Raw genomic sequence first — 17,217 nt, 5'->3', positions numbered from 1 at the left:
GGGGAAGAAACAATAAGAAGCAATAAAAACCACAACCAATTTGTAATTGTGTAAATTCATTCAAATTTCTCTTCCAAAAGAAAAAATCAGCTAGTTCAAAGTGTTTTGTTTTTGTTTTGTAAACATGTCCTGGAGAACTCCATTAAGAGTAGATGTGCATCTGGGTTTTAGAATGACTACTGGACCCAGAGGCTGATGCTGGAAACCTGACTAATATTGAAATAATATTCACAGACAGTTGTCATGGCAGCCTGCTCATTCTGCACAAAATAGAACCCACTGCATTTTAACAGGATTTAGCAAAGAAAAACTGCTATTCTGCAGACAGCCTCTAACTGAGTTAAACAACCTACTGATTGGTTTTGGTTTTATTATTGTACACAGCCTTCAGACTGCACCGTAATTGTATCAAAAAGATCCCAAATACTTAAAAATACACATATAATTTTGGCGTGACACCTGCACCACTCTTGAAATCTTTCCATCAGTTCTACAGAGAACAGCTTAGAGGCAGATCTGACATTGTGCACAGTTGGAATCCACACAGAAATCTAAATAAGACAGTAAGTGTTGTGGAAGGAGAAGGAATAGCTCATTTCATTGGCTGCCATCAGATGTTGCCTTTTAAGTGGGGTGCTATAGAAATGGGGAGTAACCAATTGTTCTGTGCTCATTTACATAGTCCTGGGTGAGCGACCTTAGAAACTAGAGGCATCTCAAGACAAGTAAAAGAGAAAGGGATAATGACAAAGTATTTCGAGCTGATCAGTTTCTTTCTGGAGTGGCTATCTCTAAAAAAAATCCAATCTCACTGAATGTGATTATGGGTGATTTTGATAGCTGGTCTTGAGAAAAACATCACACAGAGGCCTTCATTATTAGCCCCCACTCCCATCTGCCTTCTTCTCTTTCAAATTTCTTTAAGGGAAAGGAAACATGGTCCTAATTAAAATCCAATACATCCTACATTAGGAAAACCACATCAAGTCATTATCTTCCATTAAGATCTTAGAACAATTTATTCCTTAACTATGTTCTTTAAACTTGAAATGAGACCATGTCATATCCTTTTTAAAAAACTCCCACATTGCCCAACACTATGATTCTAGACATTGTAGGCATGGACTGGGACACAGACCAATCCTTCAACAGCTGGTGGGCAGATTAAAAACATTGTCAAAATGATGTAAGAGACAGATACAGATGAAAAATATGGAGAAGTTAAAATCAATAGGGTTTGTATTTTCCCTCATATAACTGAAACTCCCACTAATCTGTAGTTTTAAAAATTAGGAATTTTAACTGGGCATAGTGGTACATGCCTGTAATCACATTCCAGAGAATGGGGTATGAGGATAGCAAATTGGAGATCAGCCTGGGCAACTTCGTGAGACTTTGTCTCAAAGTGAAAATGAAAAAGGCTGGGGATGAGGCTCGGTGGCAGAGTGCTTGCCCAGCATGCTCAAGGCCCTGGGTTTGATCCCCAGCATCACCAAAAAAAAAAAAAAAAAAAAAAAAAAAAAGCAGGGTGGGGTGTGTTTTTCACATGCAACAAAGAATCTGATAGTAGGAAATCCAGATTCTTTGCAGCTTTCTTCATAACTATCAACTCATGGTCACAAAACAGCTAATCTACCTCTAGCATCACATGCACATTGGTAGACAGAAAGTGAAGATTTATAGTCAAAATGGAACATACCACTTAAAGGAACTTCCTTTTAAAGAAATAGTTTTGGAAGCCCACCTATTTACATACCTCCTGTTGAACAGAATCATGTCACACCGTCTCTCCTAGCACTTAAGGGACCTGGGAGATCAAGCTGTTTTAGTGGGACACATTGCAAAATCAAACATTTTGATGGCAGTGTAGTGCAGAGGTTAAACACAGCCTACGGTGCCAGATGGCCTGGGTATAAAACCCTGCTCTGATATACACAGTGGCATATGCCTGTAATCCCAGCTACTCAATAGGCTGAGGCAGGAGGATTACAAATTCAAGGCCAGCCTGGGCAACTTAGTGAGAGTCTGTCTCAAAATAAAAAATAAAAGGGGTTGGGGGTGTAGCTCAGCGGTAGAATGCCCCTGGGTTTCATCCTCAGTATCACCATCCAAAAAAAAAAAAACCTCTTATCCAGCTGTATGACTCAGTCAAGTTATCTAATTATTCTGTGTGGAATTTTTCTCACCTGTAAACTAAACATCATAGTACCCTTGTCATAGTGTTCTTATGAGTAGACCCTAATACATAGCAAGCACTACACAAGTGCTGATGCTTCTTTTTATTATTGAGGAATAGAAGAATGTATATTGGATGTGCAACTAGCAGTATCTATTACTGTGCCACATATGAGCAAATGTCTTGCCATATTTGAGAACTGCTGGGAACCCAAAACTTTATCCTACCAAAAGTGGCTATTCTCATGACCATTGGCTGTATGCCCATTTATTACGAACTGAGAACCAAAAGTTTCATTTGTCTAAGCCAGGACACCACTGTTAATCACTGTGCTGATGCTCATACATTTTAGATACATATCATTAGGACTTTCTTTTTTTTTTAATATTTTTTAGTTGTTGATGGACCTAGATGATATTATTTTATTTATTTGGATGTGGTGTTGAGAATCAAACCCAGTGCCTCACACATGCTAGGCAGGCGCCACAACCCCAGCCCTCATTAGGACTCTCTCTGTTACAAGTGTCAGTTAACCCATTCCAGCTGGCCTAAGCAGAACTGGGAATATATTCCTCAAATAGCTGAAGGGTCAGTAGGTATATTCACAGAATGACTTGGTTAAGGACTTAAACAATAGCACTCCATTGCTCTATTTCTCAACTCAAATCTCTTGGTGTTGGCTCCATTCTCAGGCCTCAGAGGTAGTGGATATTTTTCATGCTTTATGGTCATCCACTAATTTCAAATCCTCTTCCCTGTTTTGGTAATTCTTCTCATTTGACTCCTTACCTCCTCAAAGTAGAAACAACAACAAAAAAAAAAAAAAAAAAACTGCTTTTCCAGCCTCTCCTACAGCAAGAACACAGGCACTTAAACCAAGAACTGCCTGAGTTTTCAATCCAGAAGAGGGCAACATGAAGAAGAGGGGTTACAAAAGTCATATTCTGACAAGGTTAATGGCAGAGGTGTTCCAGTTTTCAGAGACAGCAGTGGTAAAGATTCTGCACTCCATCACTGATTGGAGTTGCTAAATCTATACTCAGAGGAGACAATAGTGGGCAGCTGCCTTAGTGTAGTCCTTTAGTGAGATGTGGATATTGTTTCTAGCTTTAGAATCACCAAGGCCTTCTCAGAGATCCTGAGAACTACCTAATATCCTTCAATAAACTCATTTTCTTCTTAAACTAGTAGGAATGTTGAAGCAGCCTAGATGATATTATGCTAAACAATCCAAAATCTTAGTGGTTTACTTTTCACTTATATTTCATGGCCAGTGCAAGTGGGCTATAATTGTATAACACACAGTCTTCCCACTCAGACTCAGGTCAACCTGTCTCTGGGGCACTGCTGGCCTCACAGGGAATGGAAAAAGAGAAGTAGCAAAGCATACTGGTCCTTATACTTTTGCTGGTAAGTGACGCACATCATTTTTTGTTCACATTCAATTGGTCAAAGCAATTCACTTGATCAAGCTTATCAGTGGGGCAATGCTATAAGAATCCTACATGGGTGGGGTTAGGACATGCTTACTATGCATGAGGCCCTGGATTCAATCCCCAGCACACACACAAAAACAACAACCAAAAACTACTTTGAACAAAAGGGGTTCTGTTGTATACAATTAAGAGCACTGCCTAATACAATGCAATAGTAAGATGACAGCAGAACGTTCAGCCTGTGGATCATCTCACATTCAAGTCCAGGTTGAACAAGAAAATGCCTCTTCTCAGGAATTCATGCGAAAGCTCAAGGATTCGCTATAATTGGAACTGACTGACCTGGCTTGAGTCACCCCCCAATACTGACAAATTTATTCTAGATGTATTTATTAAGAATTTAGTATATGCTAGTAATAACTATTTAGGCTCTGTGGAGTATAGCAGCAAACAAAACCAAACCCATGCCCTCATAGAGCTTTCATTCTAGTTGAGGATGGAGAAAGACAATCAACAAAATAAGTAAACATCTAAAAATTTAGTTGGTGCTATGTGCTACAAAGAAAAATAAGCAGGAAAGGGAGATACTGAGTTTCTAGGGTGAATGGAAAGGAATAATAGCAATTTTAAAGGAAATCAGCAGGGCTAGGGTTGTGGCTCAGTGGTAGAGTGCTCGACTTGCATGTGTGAGGCATTAGGTTCGATCTTCAGCACCACACAGAAATAAATAAATAAATAAATGTACTGTGTCCATCTACAACTAAAAAAAAAAAAATTAAAATGGAATCAGGAAAGGACCCACTGAGAAATTATTTGGGTAAATACTTGAATGAGGTGAGAAGACAAACAATGGGGTGATCTAAGGGAAGAATATTCAAGGGTCGGTAAGCAGTAGGTATAAAGGCCCAGAAGCAGGAGAGGCCTAGTTTATTTTAAGAACAACAAGCAGGCAAGGGTGGCTGGAATGGAATAAAAGAAAAGGCAGAGTAATAGGATATATAATCAGAATGATAATGGGTGAGGAGTTCAGGTCAGGTAGGGCCCTGAAGGCCACTGTAAGGCTTGGCTTTTATTCTAGTTAAGGTAGAGAGCCAGTGAAGGGTTTTTGCACAAAGGATTGACAAGATTTTACTCAGATTTTAAAAGGACTCTCTGGCTATTATGTGAATTGTCTGTAGGAAGAAAAGCACAGAGGCTGGGCAGCCAGGATATGGGACTACTGGCAATGATCCAGGAAAAATGTGATAGTGGCTTTGATTAGATGATAGCAAGGGAGACTGTAGAAAGCCATTACATTCTAGATGGATTTGGAAGATGGAGCCAATATGATTTGCTAGTGAGATTACATCTGGGTTATGAGAAAAAGAGAAGAATCTAGTATGATTCTAATGTTTAAGTGTAAATAACTGGAAAGGTGAAGTTACCATTATCTGAGATAAGACAGTCTGAAAGAGGAGCAGGTTTAGAGAGTAGAGATAAGGAGTTTAGATGCAGACATAATGGGTTTAAGATTCCTATTAGACATCTAAATGGAGATATTGAATATGCAGTTTGAGAAAAGTCTGGACTAGAGATATACATTTGGTATAAATAGATGGTATTTAAAGCCATTAGATTGAATGAGGTCATTGGGGGTTAAGAATGAAGTTTAAGGAAAATAGCTATGTTCAAAGGACAAAGAGATAAAAGTGTTTCAAAAACAAGGGTGATTGACTGAAATGCTGCTAATAGTCTGGGATGGTGGTGCATACCTATAATCCCAGCTATTCAGAAGATTGAAGCAGGAGGATCACAAATTGGAGGCCAGCCTCAGCAACTTAGCTAGACCCTGTCTCAAAATAAAAAATAAAACAGGCTGGGGATATAGCTCAGTCGTGGAGTACCCCTGGGCTCAATATCCAGTATCACACACAAAAAAAAGAAAAGAAATTTTACTAGTAGATCAAATAAGATGATGAAAGAGGACTATTCTGTGTAGCAATTTGGAAGTCCCTGGTGATATGGACTAGAGGAATGGTACAAGCAAGTGCCAGTGCAGGGAACAGAACTGAAAAGAGCACCAAAAACAAGCAGCAGATTTTTCCTATAAAAGAGAGCAGAGAAATGGAAATAGCTAGGGGAGAAATGGGATTAAGAGATTATGTGTTGGTTGGGGTTGTGGCTCAGTGGTAGAGCACTTGCCTAGCATGTGTGAAGCACTGGGTTTGATCCTCAGCACCATGTATAAATAAATAAATAAAGGTCCATCAATAACTAATTTAAAAAAAAAAGAGAGAGATTAGGTCTGTGTGCCAATGGGAGTGATCCAATATGGGGTGGGGGGATTTATATAGAAGAGTAGGAAATTGTTGTAGTGAGTTCCTAGAGTAAGCAAGAGCAGGTGGGCCAGAGCAGGCATTAGAAATGCAAATAATCCAATTAGAACAGGGTTTCTCAACTGGGTGCTGCTGACATTTGAGGCCAGGTAATTCTTTGTTGTGGGGAACTCTTCTGTGCATTGCAGGATATAAAGTAGCATCCTTTGTTTTTATCCACTAGAAGCCAATAGCACCCCCTCCAAGTCACAATAAACAAAAATATCTCCAGACATTGCCAAATAGCCCCCACAAGATTTTGCTCCCTCCAGCAGACATTTTGGGTTGTCACAACTGGGTATTCATATATGGGTGCCACAGGTATTACTGACTGGAGGCTAAGGATGCTGCAAAACATACACAGGACAGCCCACACAAGGGGGTTACCCAGTCACAACCCACAGAGCTGTGATAGAGACACCCTGAACTAAAGGAATAAGAGAAGTATGAAGCCACAGATACTGACAGGTGGGTTTCTGTGGACGTTCTCTTCTGATTGCTTCCATTTTTATTTTATCCACTGAAATAGAAAGCATGGTAATAAGCTATAACCCATATTGGGAGAGGAGGTACAGGAGGTTGAGGAAGAAAGATATGAAACTATACTGTAGGAGGTAAAAAATAAATGGCCATTGGGGCTGGGGATGTGGCTCAAGCGGTAGCGCGCTCGCCTGGCGTGCGTGCGGCCCGGGTTCTATCCTCAGCGCCACATACAAACAAAGATGTTGTATCGCTGAAAACTAAAAATAAATAAATAAATATTAAAAATTCTCTTTTTAAAAAATAAATAAATAAATAAAATAAAATAAATGGCCACGAGAAGTGGTCATGAAACTGGGCTGCAGAGCTCACCTAAAGCAAGTAGTGGTGAATTTGATGTGAAACCAGTCGGCCTGGATGTGGATTTTTCTTGAGCCATATCCAGAAGCACAGAAAAGAGAGTTTCATTTAACAGATTGTGGTTTTGCCAGCAAGTATAAGGAAGCAATGAGGGGGCAAACAAGTGTGTGATAAAAATGACCACAGAATTTGAGCCGAGTAAGAAGACAGAGGGAGAGATAAATGAAGAAGAGAAGTATGAAGCCACAGACACAGACAGGTGGGTTTCTGTGGACATTCTCTTCTGATTGCTTCCATTTTTACTTTATCCACTGAAATAGAAAGCATGGTAATAAGCTGTAACCCAGGTTGGGAGAGGAGGTACAGGAGGTTGAAGGAGACTGTGAAAAGGTAGGTGGCAAAAACAAACAAATATTAGACTGGGGATGTAGCTCAGTGGTAGAGTGCTTGTCTAGCATGCAGTAGGCCCCAGTTTCCATCCCCGGTACTGCAAAACACACACACACACACCCAAAATGTCTATCACAATAGGATAGTTTCAAGGTATTTTGAATATATTGAGCTGCAATACAACAGTTTCTAAATGATATCAGGTAAACTAGGCTTCTTAACTAAACTGAATGTTTGGGACCGCAGTTTCTTTGGTCAAGTTACCTCTATCAGTGAAGCCAAACACTGGTGAAACAACACTAAACACCTGAGAAATCAGTGAACTCAAAGTCTGAAGTGGCTTCTGGTCTTCATGTATTAGTTTGCTCATGTATTTTTCTTATACTTGTTCAAATGCACGAGAGTATATCTGGGTGTGTCAGGCCTCACAAATCTGACTAAACAGACAGAAGTGCAAGGCAAAGCTGGCCATCTGAAGCATTATCCCTCTCAACGGTTTCAAGGTAAAAGTCATCAATAGTTGTTTCTAACAGACTTATGGTTCCTACTTTTGAGGATTTTGTTTAAAAATTACAAAACAAAAAAACAAACGGTATCCACTGCCTTGCTAGCATGCATACAAAATAAGACAAAAAACCAATGCCACTCTTAAGGCAATAAACATGTAGTCTTTATAGGCTTGGGCCTTGCACAATCAGGTATCACTAGGCTTAATATAAAGCAAGGCCTGCTACTCACCAGCTGAAAGGTAACAGGCAAGGCATTCCAACTCAACATAACTTCTTCAATGAAAAATGGTGATAGTAATACTTACCATGGTTACCTCATAGGGCTCCTGGCCAGGAATGTATGTGAAAGTGCTTTGTAAGCCATATTGTACTTTCCTAATAATAGACATTGTGACTACACTTCAGAGGGGCATGAAGAATGGAACTAAAGTCTCCCTTCTGGCCATAATGGAGAAAAGAAACAAAAGGGTTTGTTGTTGTTGTTTTGTTTTTTACTAAAGGCAGAAACCTGTGTTGAATGCATTAGAGGGGCAGCTTCTTTTCTACATGGATTTTAAGTATGGGAATTTGGCCAAAGCTTGCATTTGGCAAACAGAAAGCTGAAGGGAGAGCAAAGCATTCCCTGGAGATACAAACCACACAACTAGTGGGTACAATTTTAGGGCCAATTCTTGGCAACCTTGTTTTGGACTGATAGGGGCTTGGAAATAGGACATATTTATGGAGTTCCCCAGCAGTCATTACAGCTCAATAACTAGCAGGAAACATGGAGTTTTTATGAATTCATTCTCCAGTTAGTGGCTGGCCACTCATGGTCATCTCAAGGCTCACACTCTAGGCAACAAGTACTCAAGAGGTCTCCTAAAATATATCAACAAAAAGGAAGACTGTAAGGAGACCCTGTAAAGAATATTACAGGAAACTGAGGACACAGGAAAACTGGGTACTAGATAAAACAGGCACTAGCTGCAAGCTTGCCTCTAATTAGTTCTATGGGGGAAAAAATTCATTGGGCAAATAACTGCCTCCATTCTTCTACATGGTAAATGGGGATAATATTTAGAGCCAGAGGGGAAAGTGGTAGTATTTCACAGAGGAAAAGATTGAGACTTGGAAGGTGAATTGGCTAGCTCAAGAGTATACAGCTGGTGAGTAGCTACAACAAAACTAAAATCCAGATCATGACCCCCACGTAGTGTTCATTCCACCCACCTGTATCTTCCACGGGAAACAGGAGTTGGTTGAAGGGAATTGCTTTCCTATCATCAGTATCATTTCTTCATCATCCTGCCAGCCTCGGAGGAAGACGCCAGGGAAAAGAACATCTGCCACCTACAGCTCAAATCCACCAGGGTGCTTAAGATGCGCTCCTCCCCGCAACCACCGTGTTTTTTAGTGGGTTTTCAAGATTGCAGGTGGTGAGCAATCCTATGATGGCGGTGAAGATCCACCCAGAAGCCCTGGAGAAGGCAAAATGACACTAACAATGAAAAGCAAGAAGTGAGACCATGTGGGAAACCATGTGGGAGTCCTTTGAGGCGACGGATCGCAGCATCTTACTGGGACCATAGTTCTAGAAACACAGCTGTAGGGTCAGGAACTGCCATCTGCAATCCCACAAGGCCCCCACGCTGGATTTAATGCTTTACTGTCAAGGTTTGAAAATCTTCCTAACTTATAAAAACGGGACCTGCCATTTTCATCTTACACTGGGCACCTGAAATCATGCTTCAGGTGGCCTGTCTACACCAGCACCACCCCTGACCCTAACCCAAAGGGACTGAAGGCAAGGCCTTCGGTTTTCATCCCCTCTGCGGCTTCGAAAAGGGAGGAATGCTGGGATAAGGTTAGAGGAGAGTAACAGGCCCGTACCCTCGGGCAAGGAGCCCACTAACTAACCAGTGGCCTTTTTCAACCCAGGCACAATAGACGCCATCATAAAAATGGCGCCCCACCTCCGAGCCCCGCGCTGCCAACTCTTTAGCTCCTGTCCTCCCTGCTCCTGCCTCAGTGTCTCCAAAGCTGCCGGAAGCGGCAACATTCTGACTTCTGACGGGGCAGGTCAGTCGGGTCACCCAGGCTCAGTTTGCCTGTGGGGGAAAATGGGAAAGTACCGGTCCTTCACGAGTTCTGCGAAGCTGCCAGAAGGAGCAGTGCCCCAGCAGGGCGCACTTCTGCCGGTCGGACCACCTTGCCGACGCTTCGGCTGAGGGAAAGTTTGGGGACAGGTAATTAGGGGGCCAGCATTCTCGGCGAGGAAGGGACCGAGTCCCGGCTTAGCCCTGGTTACAGGCGGCCGAAAGTCTGAGGTGCTGAGCGGCTGAAGCAGCTCAAATTCCGAAGCTGCCGGCGAAGATCCAGAAGCTAATCTTGTGCCTCGGGGGCGGGGCGGAACCACGGCGGAGGGGCGGGGTTCCGGGGGGGTGGGGGAGGCACTGGGTTTGATGTGACTATGAATAGACAACTAACGCTCCGGGCCTGCGTGGAGGTTCCATAGTGTAGTGGTTATCACGTCTGCTTTACACGCAGAAGGTCCTGGGTTCGAGCCCCAGTGGAACCATAACTAAGAAGAAGTTCTTGGTTTTTATATCCATTGAGAATTCTGGATAAAAAAAGACAAAACAAAATAACATCCACTAAAAAAAAAAAAAAAAAAAGTGTTTTTCTCCTTATCTATCCTTTATTCGTTTAAAATTTTTTTGACATTCTTTCATCACAGAAACGAAATGAAAACCTCTCCAATTCCTCAAGATCGCGGCTGCAGTTGCCAGACTCGCGAAATAGCAGAGGGTGAAGGCGGCGCGGAGCCAAGGTCTCTGCTGGACCCTATCCGACCTCTCCTGGTACTCCCCGGCGCGGCGCTTTCCCTGGAGCCAGGACAGGCCGGCTCCACACAAAACCTCCAACTAAAATGTAACAGTAAAGCAGCGATTTGACTGCGGTTGAATTATTAAAGGTTGATTATGATTATGATTGAAGGTTTAATATTTCGGTCAACTTTAAAATACAAAGCAGGGGGACAATATAGTCCTTTTGTTTTTAAGACAGCAGTGGGATTAATGGAATACACATTCATCTGTTTAATGAATCCATACATAGTATAGAATAAAAGCCAGTTCTATAGACATCCAATAAGTGCCTATTGAATGACCAAACATTTGCCTAGTTGCTTTTGTGCTCCTCTTTAATATTTCATTACTGTTTCCTTTACGGGGTGGGGAGAGGTGTTTTGTTGTGTTGTGTTGTGTTTTGTTTTTGGCTTTTCTCATCTTTGATAAAATGAATAAGAGAAAGGTGTCTGAGCCTTGGGTACTGAGGATGTAGGCTACAGGTGGGATGGTGATGGCAAAGAACTAAAAGAGGAAGGGAAAACTGTGTTTTTCTCAGCATTTTCCCACATAGTTCTGCTTATACAGTACATAAATTCGTTACTTTTTTGTAATTCAAGTATAACATGATTGTCCCTGTCATTAACAATCAACTCAATTCTCCTTTAAAATGCCATCTTAACCATTAAGTATACAGTTTTTATGTACTATTCACATTGGTATGTTAAGCCTATTCACGTTGTTGTGAGACAGATCAGCATCTTTTCACTTTGCAAAACTGAAGCTCTACACCCATCAAGGGAGTGGTTACTTCATTTTTCCTTCCATCAATTTTTTAGGAGTGCTGGGAAATATGAACCCTGGGCTAAGCACACATTCTACCATTGAGCCACACCTGGAGCTCCTTATCAACCCAATTCTTAATGGCTATGTAACAATGATAGGTAAGTATGGCAGGCACTGTTCTAAGTGTTCTGTTTTGGTTTTGCTATACTGGGGATCAATTCTAGGGTCCTGCACATGCTAAAGCAAAGCTCTACCACTAGACCACCCCCTACCTGATCTATTCTAAGTACTTTGTATATATCATCACTCCCCACTACCACCCTTACTGGGAATTGAACCCATGGCACTCCACCACTGAGTTATATCCCCAGTTCTATCCCCAGTTCTTATATCCCCAGTTTTTTTTATTTTGAAACAGGGTCTCACTAAGCTGCTGAAACTGGCCTCAAACTTGTGATCCTCCTGCCTTAGCCTCCTGAATAGTTAGGATTACAAATGAACACCATCAGATATTATTCCATTTAAGCCAAAATAACTGTATGAATGAAGCATTATTATCATTATCATACAGATGAGAAATTTGCTCTAAGTTCACAGCAAATGGTAGAACTAGGATTTGCATCCAGTGTAATTTGGAAATCCATGTTCTTAACCCTCCCCAGCTTTACTACCTTTCCTAATTTGCTTAACCAGTCCCCTAACCTTGCACACTTTGATTTGTTTTCAATTTTATTATTATAAGTAACACAGCATTAAACATCTTTGTGTGTAACTGTCTCCCCCACCAAATTTAGTATTTTCCTGAGTGAATAGTATGAACATGACACCAAGTTGCTTTGTGAGAGGTGATTCAGTGGCATTTTCATACCATTCAAGAATGTTAGGACTTATTTGGCAGAAAATTGCTCAAGGTCACCCACTAGAAGACAATAACAGAGAACAGATGAAGAGCTGAGTCTTAGGATTCTAGTTTCTATTTCCCTCCATTCCTTCCCTTAACATTTTTTTTTAAATATTTATTTTTTAGTTGTAGGTGGACACAATATCTTTATTTCATTTTTATGTGGTGCTGAGGTTTGAACCCAGTGCCTCATGTGAGCTAGGCGAGCACTCTACCACTGAGCCACAGCCCCAGCCCCACCTTCCCTTAACATTTAAAGATAGAATAAAACCAGTATCTTCCTTGTTAAACCAACCTCAGTTGACTTTAGTATTGTCTCTGAGACTTCCTTGTTGAGGCAGGTAACTATGTGGGTTAACTTGATGGGACTCAGCTAAAACCTAAGAACTAAATGGAATAAGATGCTTAATGAGGCTGGTGCTCAAGTTAATCTCCTCCTCCTGGGCAAGCTCCCCACTTCAGGAAGGTAGAGCTGCCGCCAAGGACAAGGGAAAATGCCACGCAAGATAGAAGGCTTCTTGTTATTACTTCTCTTTGGCTATGAAGGTATGTGCGATTCAGCCATTGGCATGTTTAATAATACATAATAATACAATTTAATTTATAATATAGTTGATAAATAGAAATACAACCTGAATAATACAAAAATCACTAATTAACAACACATGTTCATTAAGGTGTTATTAATGAACAACAGTTGTCTTTGTGTTGAATATGATTGTCATTGTCTTGCCACTGGCTTGCTTCTGTTTTTTTTTTTTTTTTTTTTTTTTTTTTTTTTTTTNNNTTTTTTTTTTTCTTTTTTGATACTGGGGACTGTACCCAGTGGTGCTTTGCCACTGAGCTACATCCCCAACCCTTTCTATTTTTTATTCGGAGACAGTTTCCCTAAATTATCGAGGCTGGCCTCAAACTTGCCATCTTCCTGCTTCAGCTTTCCAAGTTGCTGTGATTATAGGCGTGTGCCACCATGCCCAGCTTGCCACTGGCTCTCTTGTTCTGTGAGGAGCCTTCTAAAGTTTAAAGGATCCAACAGAAAGAAGAAAGGCTCTCTTGGGTTGGGGCTGGGGCTCAGCGGTAGAACACTCGCCTCGGACATGCGGGACCCTAGGTTCGATCCTCAGCACCACATAAAAATAAATAAGTGAAATGAAGGTATTGTGTCCAACTACAACTAAAAAATAAATACTAAAAAAAAAAAAAGAAGAAGAAAGGGCCTCAGATATTGTATAAAGTAGCTACAAATTGCAATGATTAATGAAAGGCATGCTATACTCTAGAATAGTTTTAGGAGTCATAGTGTGATTTTAGAATTTTAATCTTCCAAACTGGTATGCTAAGGTAGAGAAGGATGCTATTAATAATTCTGCTGGGACAACAGGTGTAAACCAGGACTGTCCTGAGCAAATTGGGACGTAAGGTCACCCTAGTTTAAATATGGATTAACATAACACGCCAAGTACCACTGGAATCTAATAAAAAGCATAATCCAACTGAGAGTTAAGAAACCCCAAAGACGCAGTACACTCCATCATTTTAAAATTTCTTAATGCAGCCCTGGTTGGGGTGATGCGCTTAAACAAGAAAAAAAACAAACAAACTAAAGTCTCTAAAATGTCATCCAATTGAACTTTTAAATTCTCTCTCAATCTTAGAAATATTACTCTCATCTCTCTCTCAATTCTGAAGTAGCCATCCACTCAGAACTCCTTGTCGGGTTCATTTGGATAATAGAAACTGAATGTCTTCTTTGCAGTCATTGTGTATTTGCGAGTTTTATAGGAAATAAAGAAGGAGGGCAGAGAGGGGGAGATCCCTCTTCTCTGCAAGTGACCTGGTAGACAGACAAGATGAAACACACAAGAAGCATCGGGATTCCTGGCTGACATTTTCCTTCCTACTCTTTCACTGTATTTTAATGATAGAGAATCCACTTTCATGAATCCCCAGTCTTGTGACTTTTGTTATTTAATCACATTTCTCAGTATTTGGAAAGACTTGAGAAAAACATAATCCCAAAGTCATTTTGAAAACCCCAAGATATATTTCTTTCTTTTTTTAAATATTTTTTTAGTTGTTGGTGGGCCTTTATTTTTATGTGGTGCTGAGAATCGAACCCAGTGCCTCACACATGCCAGGCAAGTGCTGTACCACTGAGCCACAGCCACAGCCCCCCCAAGATATATTTCTAAATAGGGATTGTTTTAACCAATTTTCTGTTGCAAGGGGTTTTCCTCCTTGCAATTCAGAGGCAGCAACTTGTTCCAATAACTTTCATTCCTTGGTACCTAGCATAAAACCTAGGGCTTTGTGCGTGCAAGGCAAATGCTCTACCACTGAGCTACATCCCCCTTGTCCCAGTAAGTCTTAATGCTTTAAGATGCTTTGGGGATTTTGTTTTTCTTTTACTCCTCGCTCTTTGCTCAACAAGATCTGAGTTGAGGATTAGATCCAAATACTTAGGATTCTCAGACATCCACGGGGCTCACCCTTAGATTTCTCCTTTTCATGGTTGGCATTGAGATTCATTCATTTCTCTAAGAACCCATGCTTGAGTATGTGCTGTGGGCAAACATTTTGAAAGAACTTGACATGCCGGGCTGATTCTTGTTGCTTTCACGGTGCTGAGTCTGTCAAGTCTGTCAACCCTGCTCCATGACCCCCAAATGCGAAGAAGTCCTCTAAAAGTTTACCAATGCATTTTAAAATTAGGCCTGGATATCATAATAAAATGGGAGGCACAAAGATAACAGTCCATCTTATTCTATTACTTACCAATTTTTATTCAGGGGTGGGGAACTCCAGAAATGTCCAGGAAGAGCAGAGATACCATCTGTCCAGGTGGAAGGGAATGTGGTCAGGTGGGAAGGCTTACCCACCTAATGTACTTACCCACCTAACCCAGGCCCTCCATCCTCACACCACCTGGAAGGAAACCAGCCAGCCAAAAATGACCAGCATGGTTTGGCAATCTCCTGTGTGCTCTCCCCTGAGCCAGAGGGATACTCCAGGAGACAGGAAAAATACAGGACACAATTACTGTCCTAAATCAGTTTAGAATCCAGATGGACACATGGCCAACACACAGAGGAAAGATGCATTCCATTGCACAACTGGGAACCCAAAGACAACGATTCCTTATCTAATGTGCTCTTTGTTGTTTCTGTTGTTCCACGGTGGTGGCTCCTTTATGTAGTGAAATGAGGTCAATGGATTGACTCTGCTTATGCACTGGATGAAGGTTCATTTGGGAATGCACACATCCTCATAGTAAGGCCCCATCTATATCATAGAACTGTCAGGATTCTTTTTATCTTCCATTGCACATTTTGGATTCTATGCCAATATGATTTTTAAAACATCTATCCTATTAAAACACATTAGTCCATGACTTGGTCATGCTTATTGTATAAAAACAACAACAAAGCTCTCCAGCTCCATCTTCCATATGAATGTGTCCCCTTTGCTGGTGTGCCAACCATCAGAGATTGCAGATTTTTGTGAAAAGCAGCTTTATTTAGATGTAATTTGCATACCAGTAAAGTCATTCTTTTAGGGCTGGGGCTGTAGCTCCGTGGTAAAGCGCTTGTGTGAGGCACTGGGTTTGATTCTCAGCACCACATATAAATTAATAAAATAAAGGTCCATTGACAACTAAAAAATATTTTTTAAAAAAAGTCATCCGTTGTAGGGTGCAATTCTATCATTTTTAATATGTTTACAGATTTGTGGCATACACATTCTAATTTTAGAGCATTTTCATCACCCCAAACATTAACCAATCTCTCCCCAGTCTCCAATTTCCCCCAGACTTTGGCAACCATAAATCTACTTTATGTCTGTAGACATTTGCCTCTTCTGGATATTACATTAAAATGGAATGGTGCGACATGTGGTCTTTTTGTCTTTTGCTTAGCATATGTCTTTAAGGTTCATATGTGTTGAAGCATGAACAATAATAGAATTACATATGAATATGCCTGTTGCTGAAAATAGTAACACATTCACACTAGGAGCAATTTCCTTCTTTCTTCTTCCCAAGAGGAACATTGCTGTAGCTGACTATGTTTCTCCTGTGTCATATTCTTGTTTCTCAAGTAGAATAGAAGCTGGTTACAGACAGTTTTTATCATTCACAGTTTTATGCTTTTCTCCTTACTTTCGTGTTTCCATGGGAAAGGATGCTCTGTATTTAGTGATACCCAATCAAAGAAACTAAAATAGTCTATGTGTGTCTCTAACGTACTCTTTTTCCCTTGCAAGGGATTTTTTGGAGAAATAGGCATGCCTTTCTTGAATTTTCTTGCTGTGGGAACAAGACTTTCCCCAGTGGAGTGGCCCTTGGGGCAAAAGGGTACAATGAGCTCATATTGTACAAATCAAAGATGGGCAAGTGGCAGACATCTCACATAATGTGGGAGAATCACAAAAACAATCGAGTAGGCAGAAAAATATGCAACTACATAATCAAAATCTTTTACTATGTTCCTATTAAAGGCTGATTTTTTTTTTCTCATTCCAACAATGTTGTTTTCTGGTATGATAATTGTTATAGTCAAAAAATGCTTTTGCTCTTGTTCTTTAGCTTTTATTTTTTGGTGATTAAATCACTTGGGGGGGGGGGGCTGCAGCAGCCAGTCGCTGCTCCCTTGGTGAAAGTGTTTCCTGTAAAATGCTTGTTGTTCCTTCTCTCTCTGCTCATTTCCATAAGGATCTGGCACAAATCTGCTGGAGCACAGGAACTGACTGTGAAAGCAGGCCTTCTTTTCAGGCCTCGTCCTCTCCACAGGTAGACTGAAGCTGAGTCCCCCTCCACCCCCAACACCAGTTTTCCTTTTTGCCTTCGGCTTCATTTCTGCAAAATGTGGAAACGGCTCCAGTACCGTCACCTCTCACCTTTGGTCCCTCCAAAAGAGAGTCTTGATTTTTTTTTTTTTGATACTGGGGATTAAACCAAGGGTACTTAACCATTGAGCCACATCCCCAGCCCCCCCCCC

At 41.0% G+C, this 17,217-nt stretch overlaps 2 protein-coding genes and 1 non-coding gene across 3 annotated transcripts in view; 2 read left to right on the top strand and 1 right to left on the bottom strand.

The window, feature by feature from the left end:
- Ppef1 (protein phosphatase with EF-hand domain 1) overlaps positions 1-10,079 on the bottom strand; it is a 135,145-nt gene extending 125,066 nt beyond the window's left edge. The window contains exon 1 of the mRNA XM_015487974.2: positions 8,918-10,079. The gene's annotated coding sequence lies outside the window, so the exon portion shown is untranslated. The remainder of the gene's footprint in view (positions 1-8,917) is intronic.
- Positions 10,080-10,192: 113 nt separating this feature from the next.
- Positions 10,193-10,265, top strand: Trnav-uac. The gene has a single exon. It is a non-coding gene; the product is annotated as a tRNA-Val (tRNA).
- A 2,432-nt stretch (positions 10,266-12,697) lies between these two features.
- Rs1 (retinoschisin 1) overlaps positions 12,698-17,217 on the top strand; it is a 30,048-nt gene continuing 25,528 nt past the window's right edge. The window contains exon 1 of the mRNA XM_015488065.2: positions 12,698-12,766. Coding sequence (XP_015343551.1) covers positions 12,715-12,766 — 52 coding nt within the window. The 5' untranslated portion in view covers positions 12,698-12,714. The remainder of the gene's footprint in view (positions 12,767-17,217) is intronic.

Source organism: Marmota marmota, unplaced genomic scaffold (genome assembly GCF_001458135.2).
Source record: "Marmota marmota marmota unplaced genomic scaffold, marMar, whole genome shotgun sequence".
In the NCBI taxonomy this organism is placed as follows: Eukaryota; Metazoa; Chordata; class Mammalia; order Rodentia; family Sciuridae; genus Marmota; species Marmota marmota.
The sequence above is the reverse complement of the archived record's forward strand: the minus strand, read 5'-3'. Positions and strand labels throughout refer to the sequence as shown.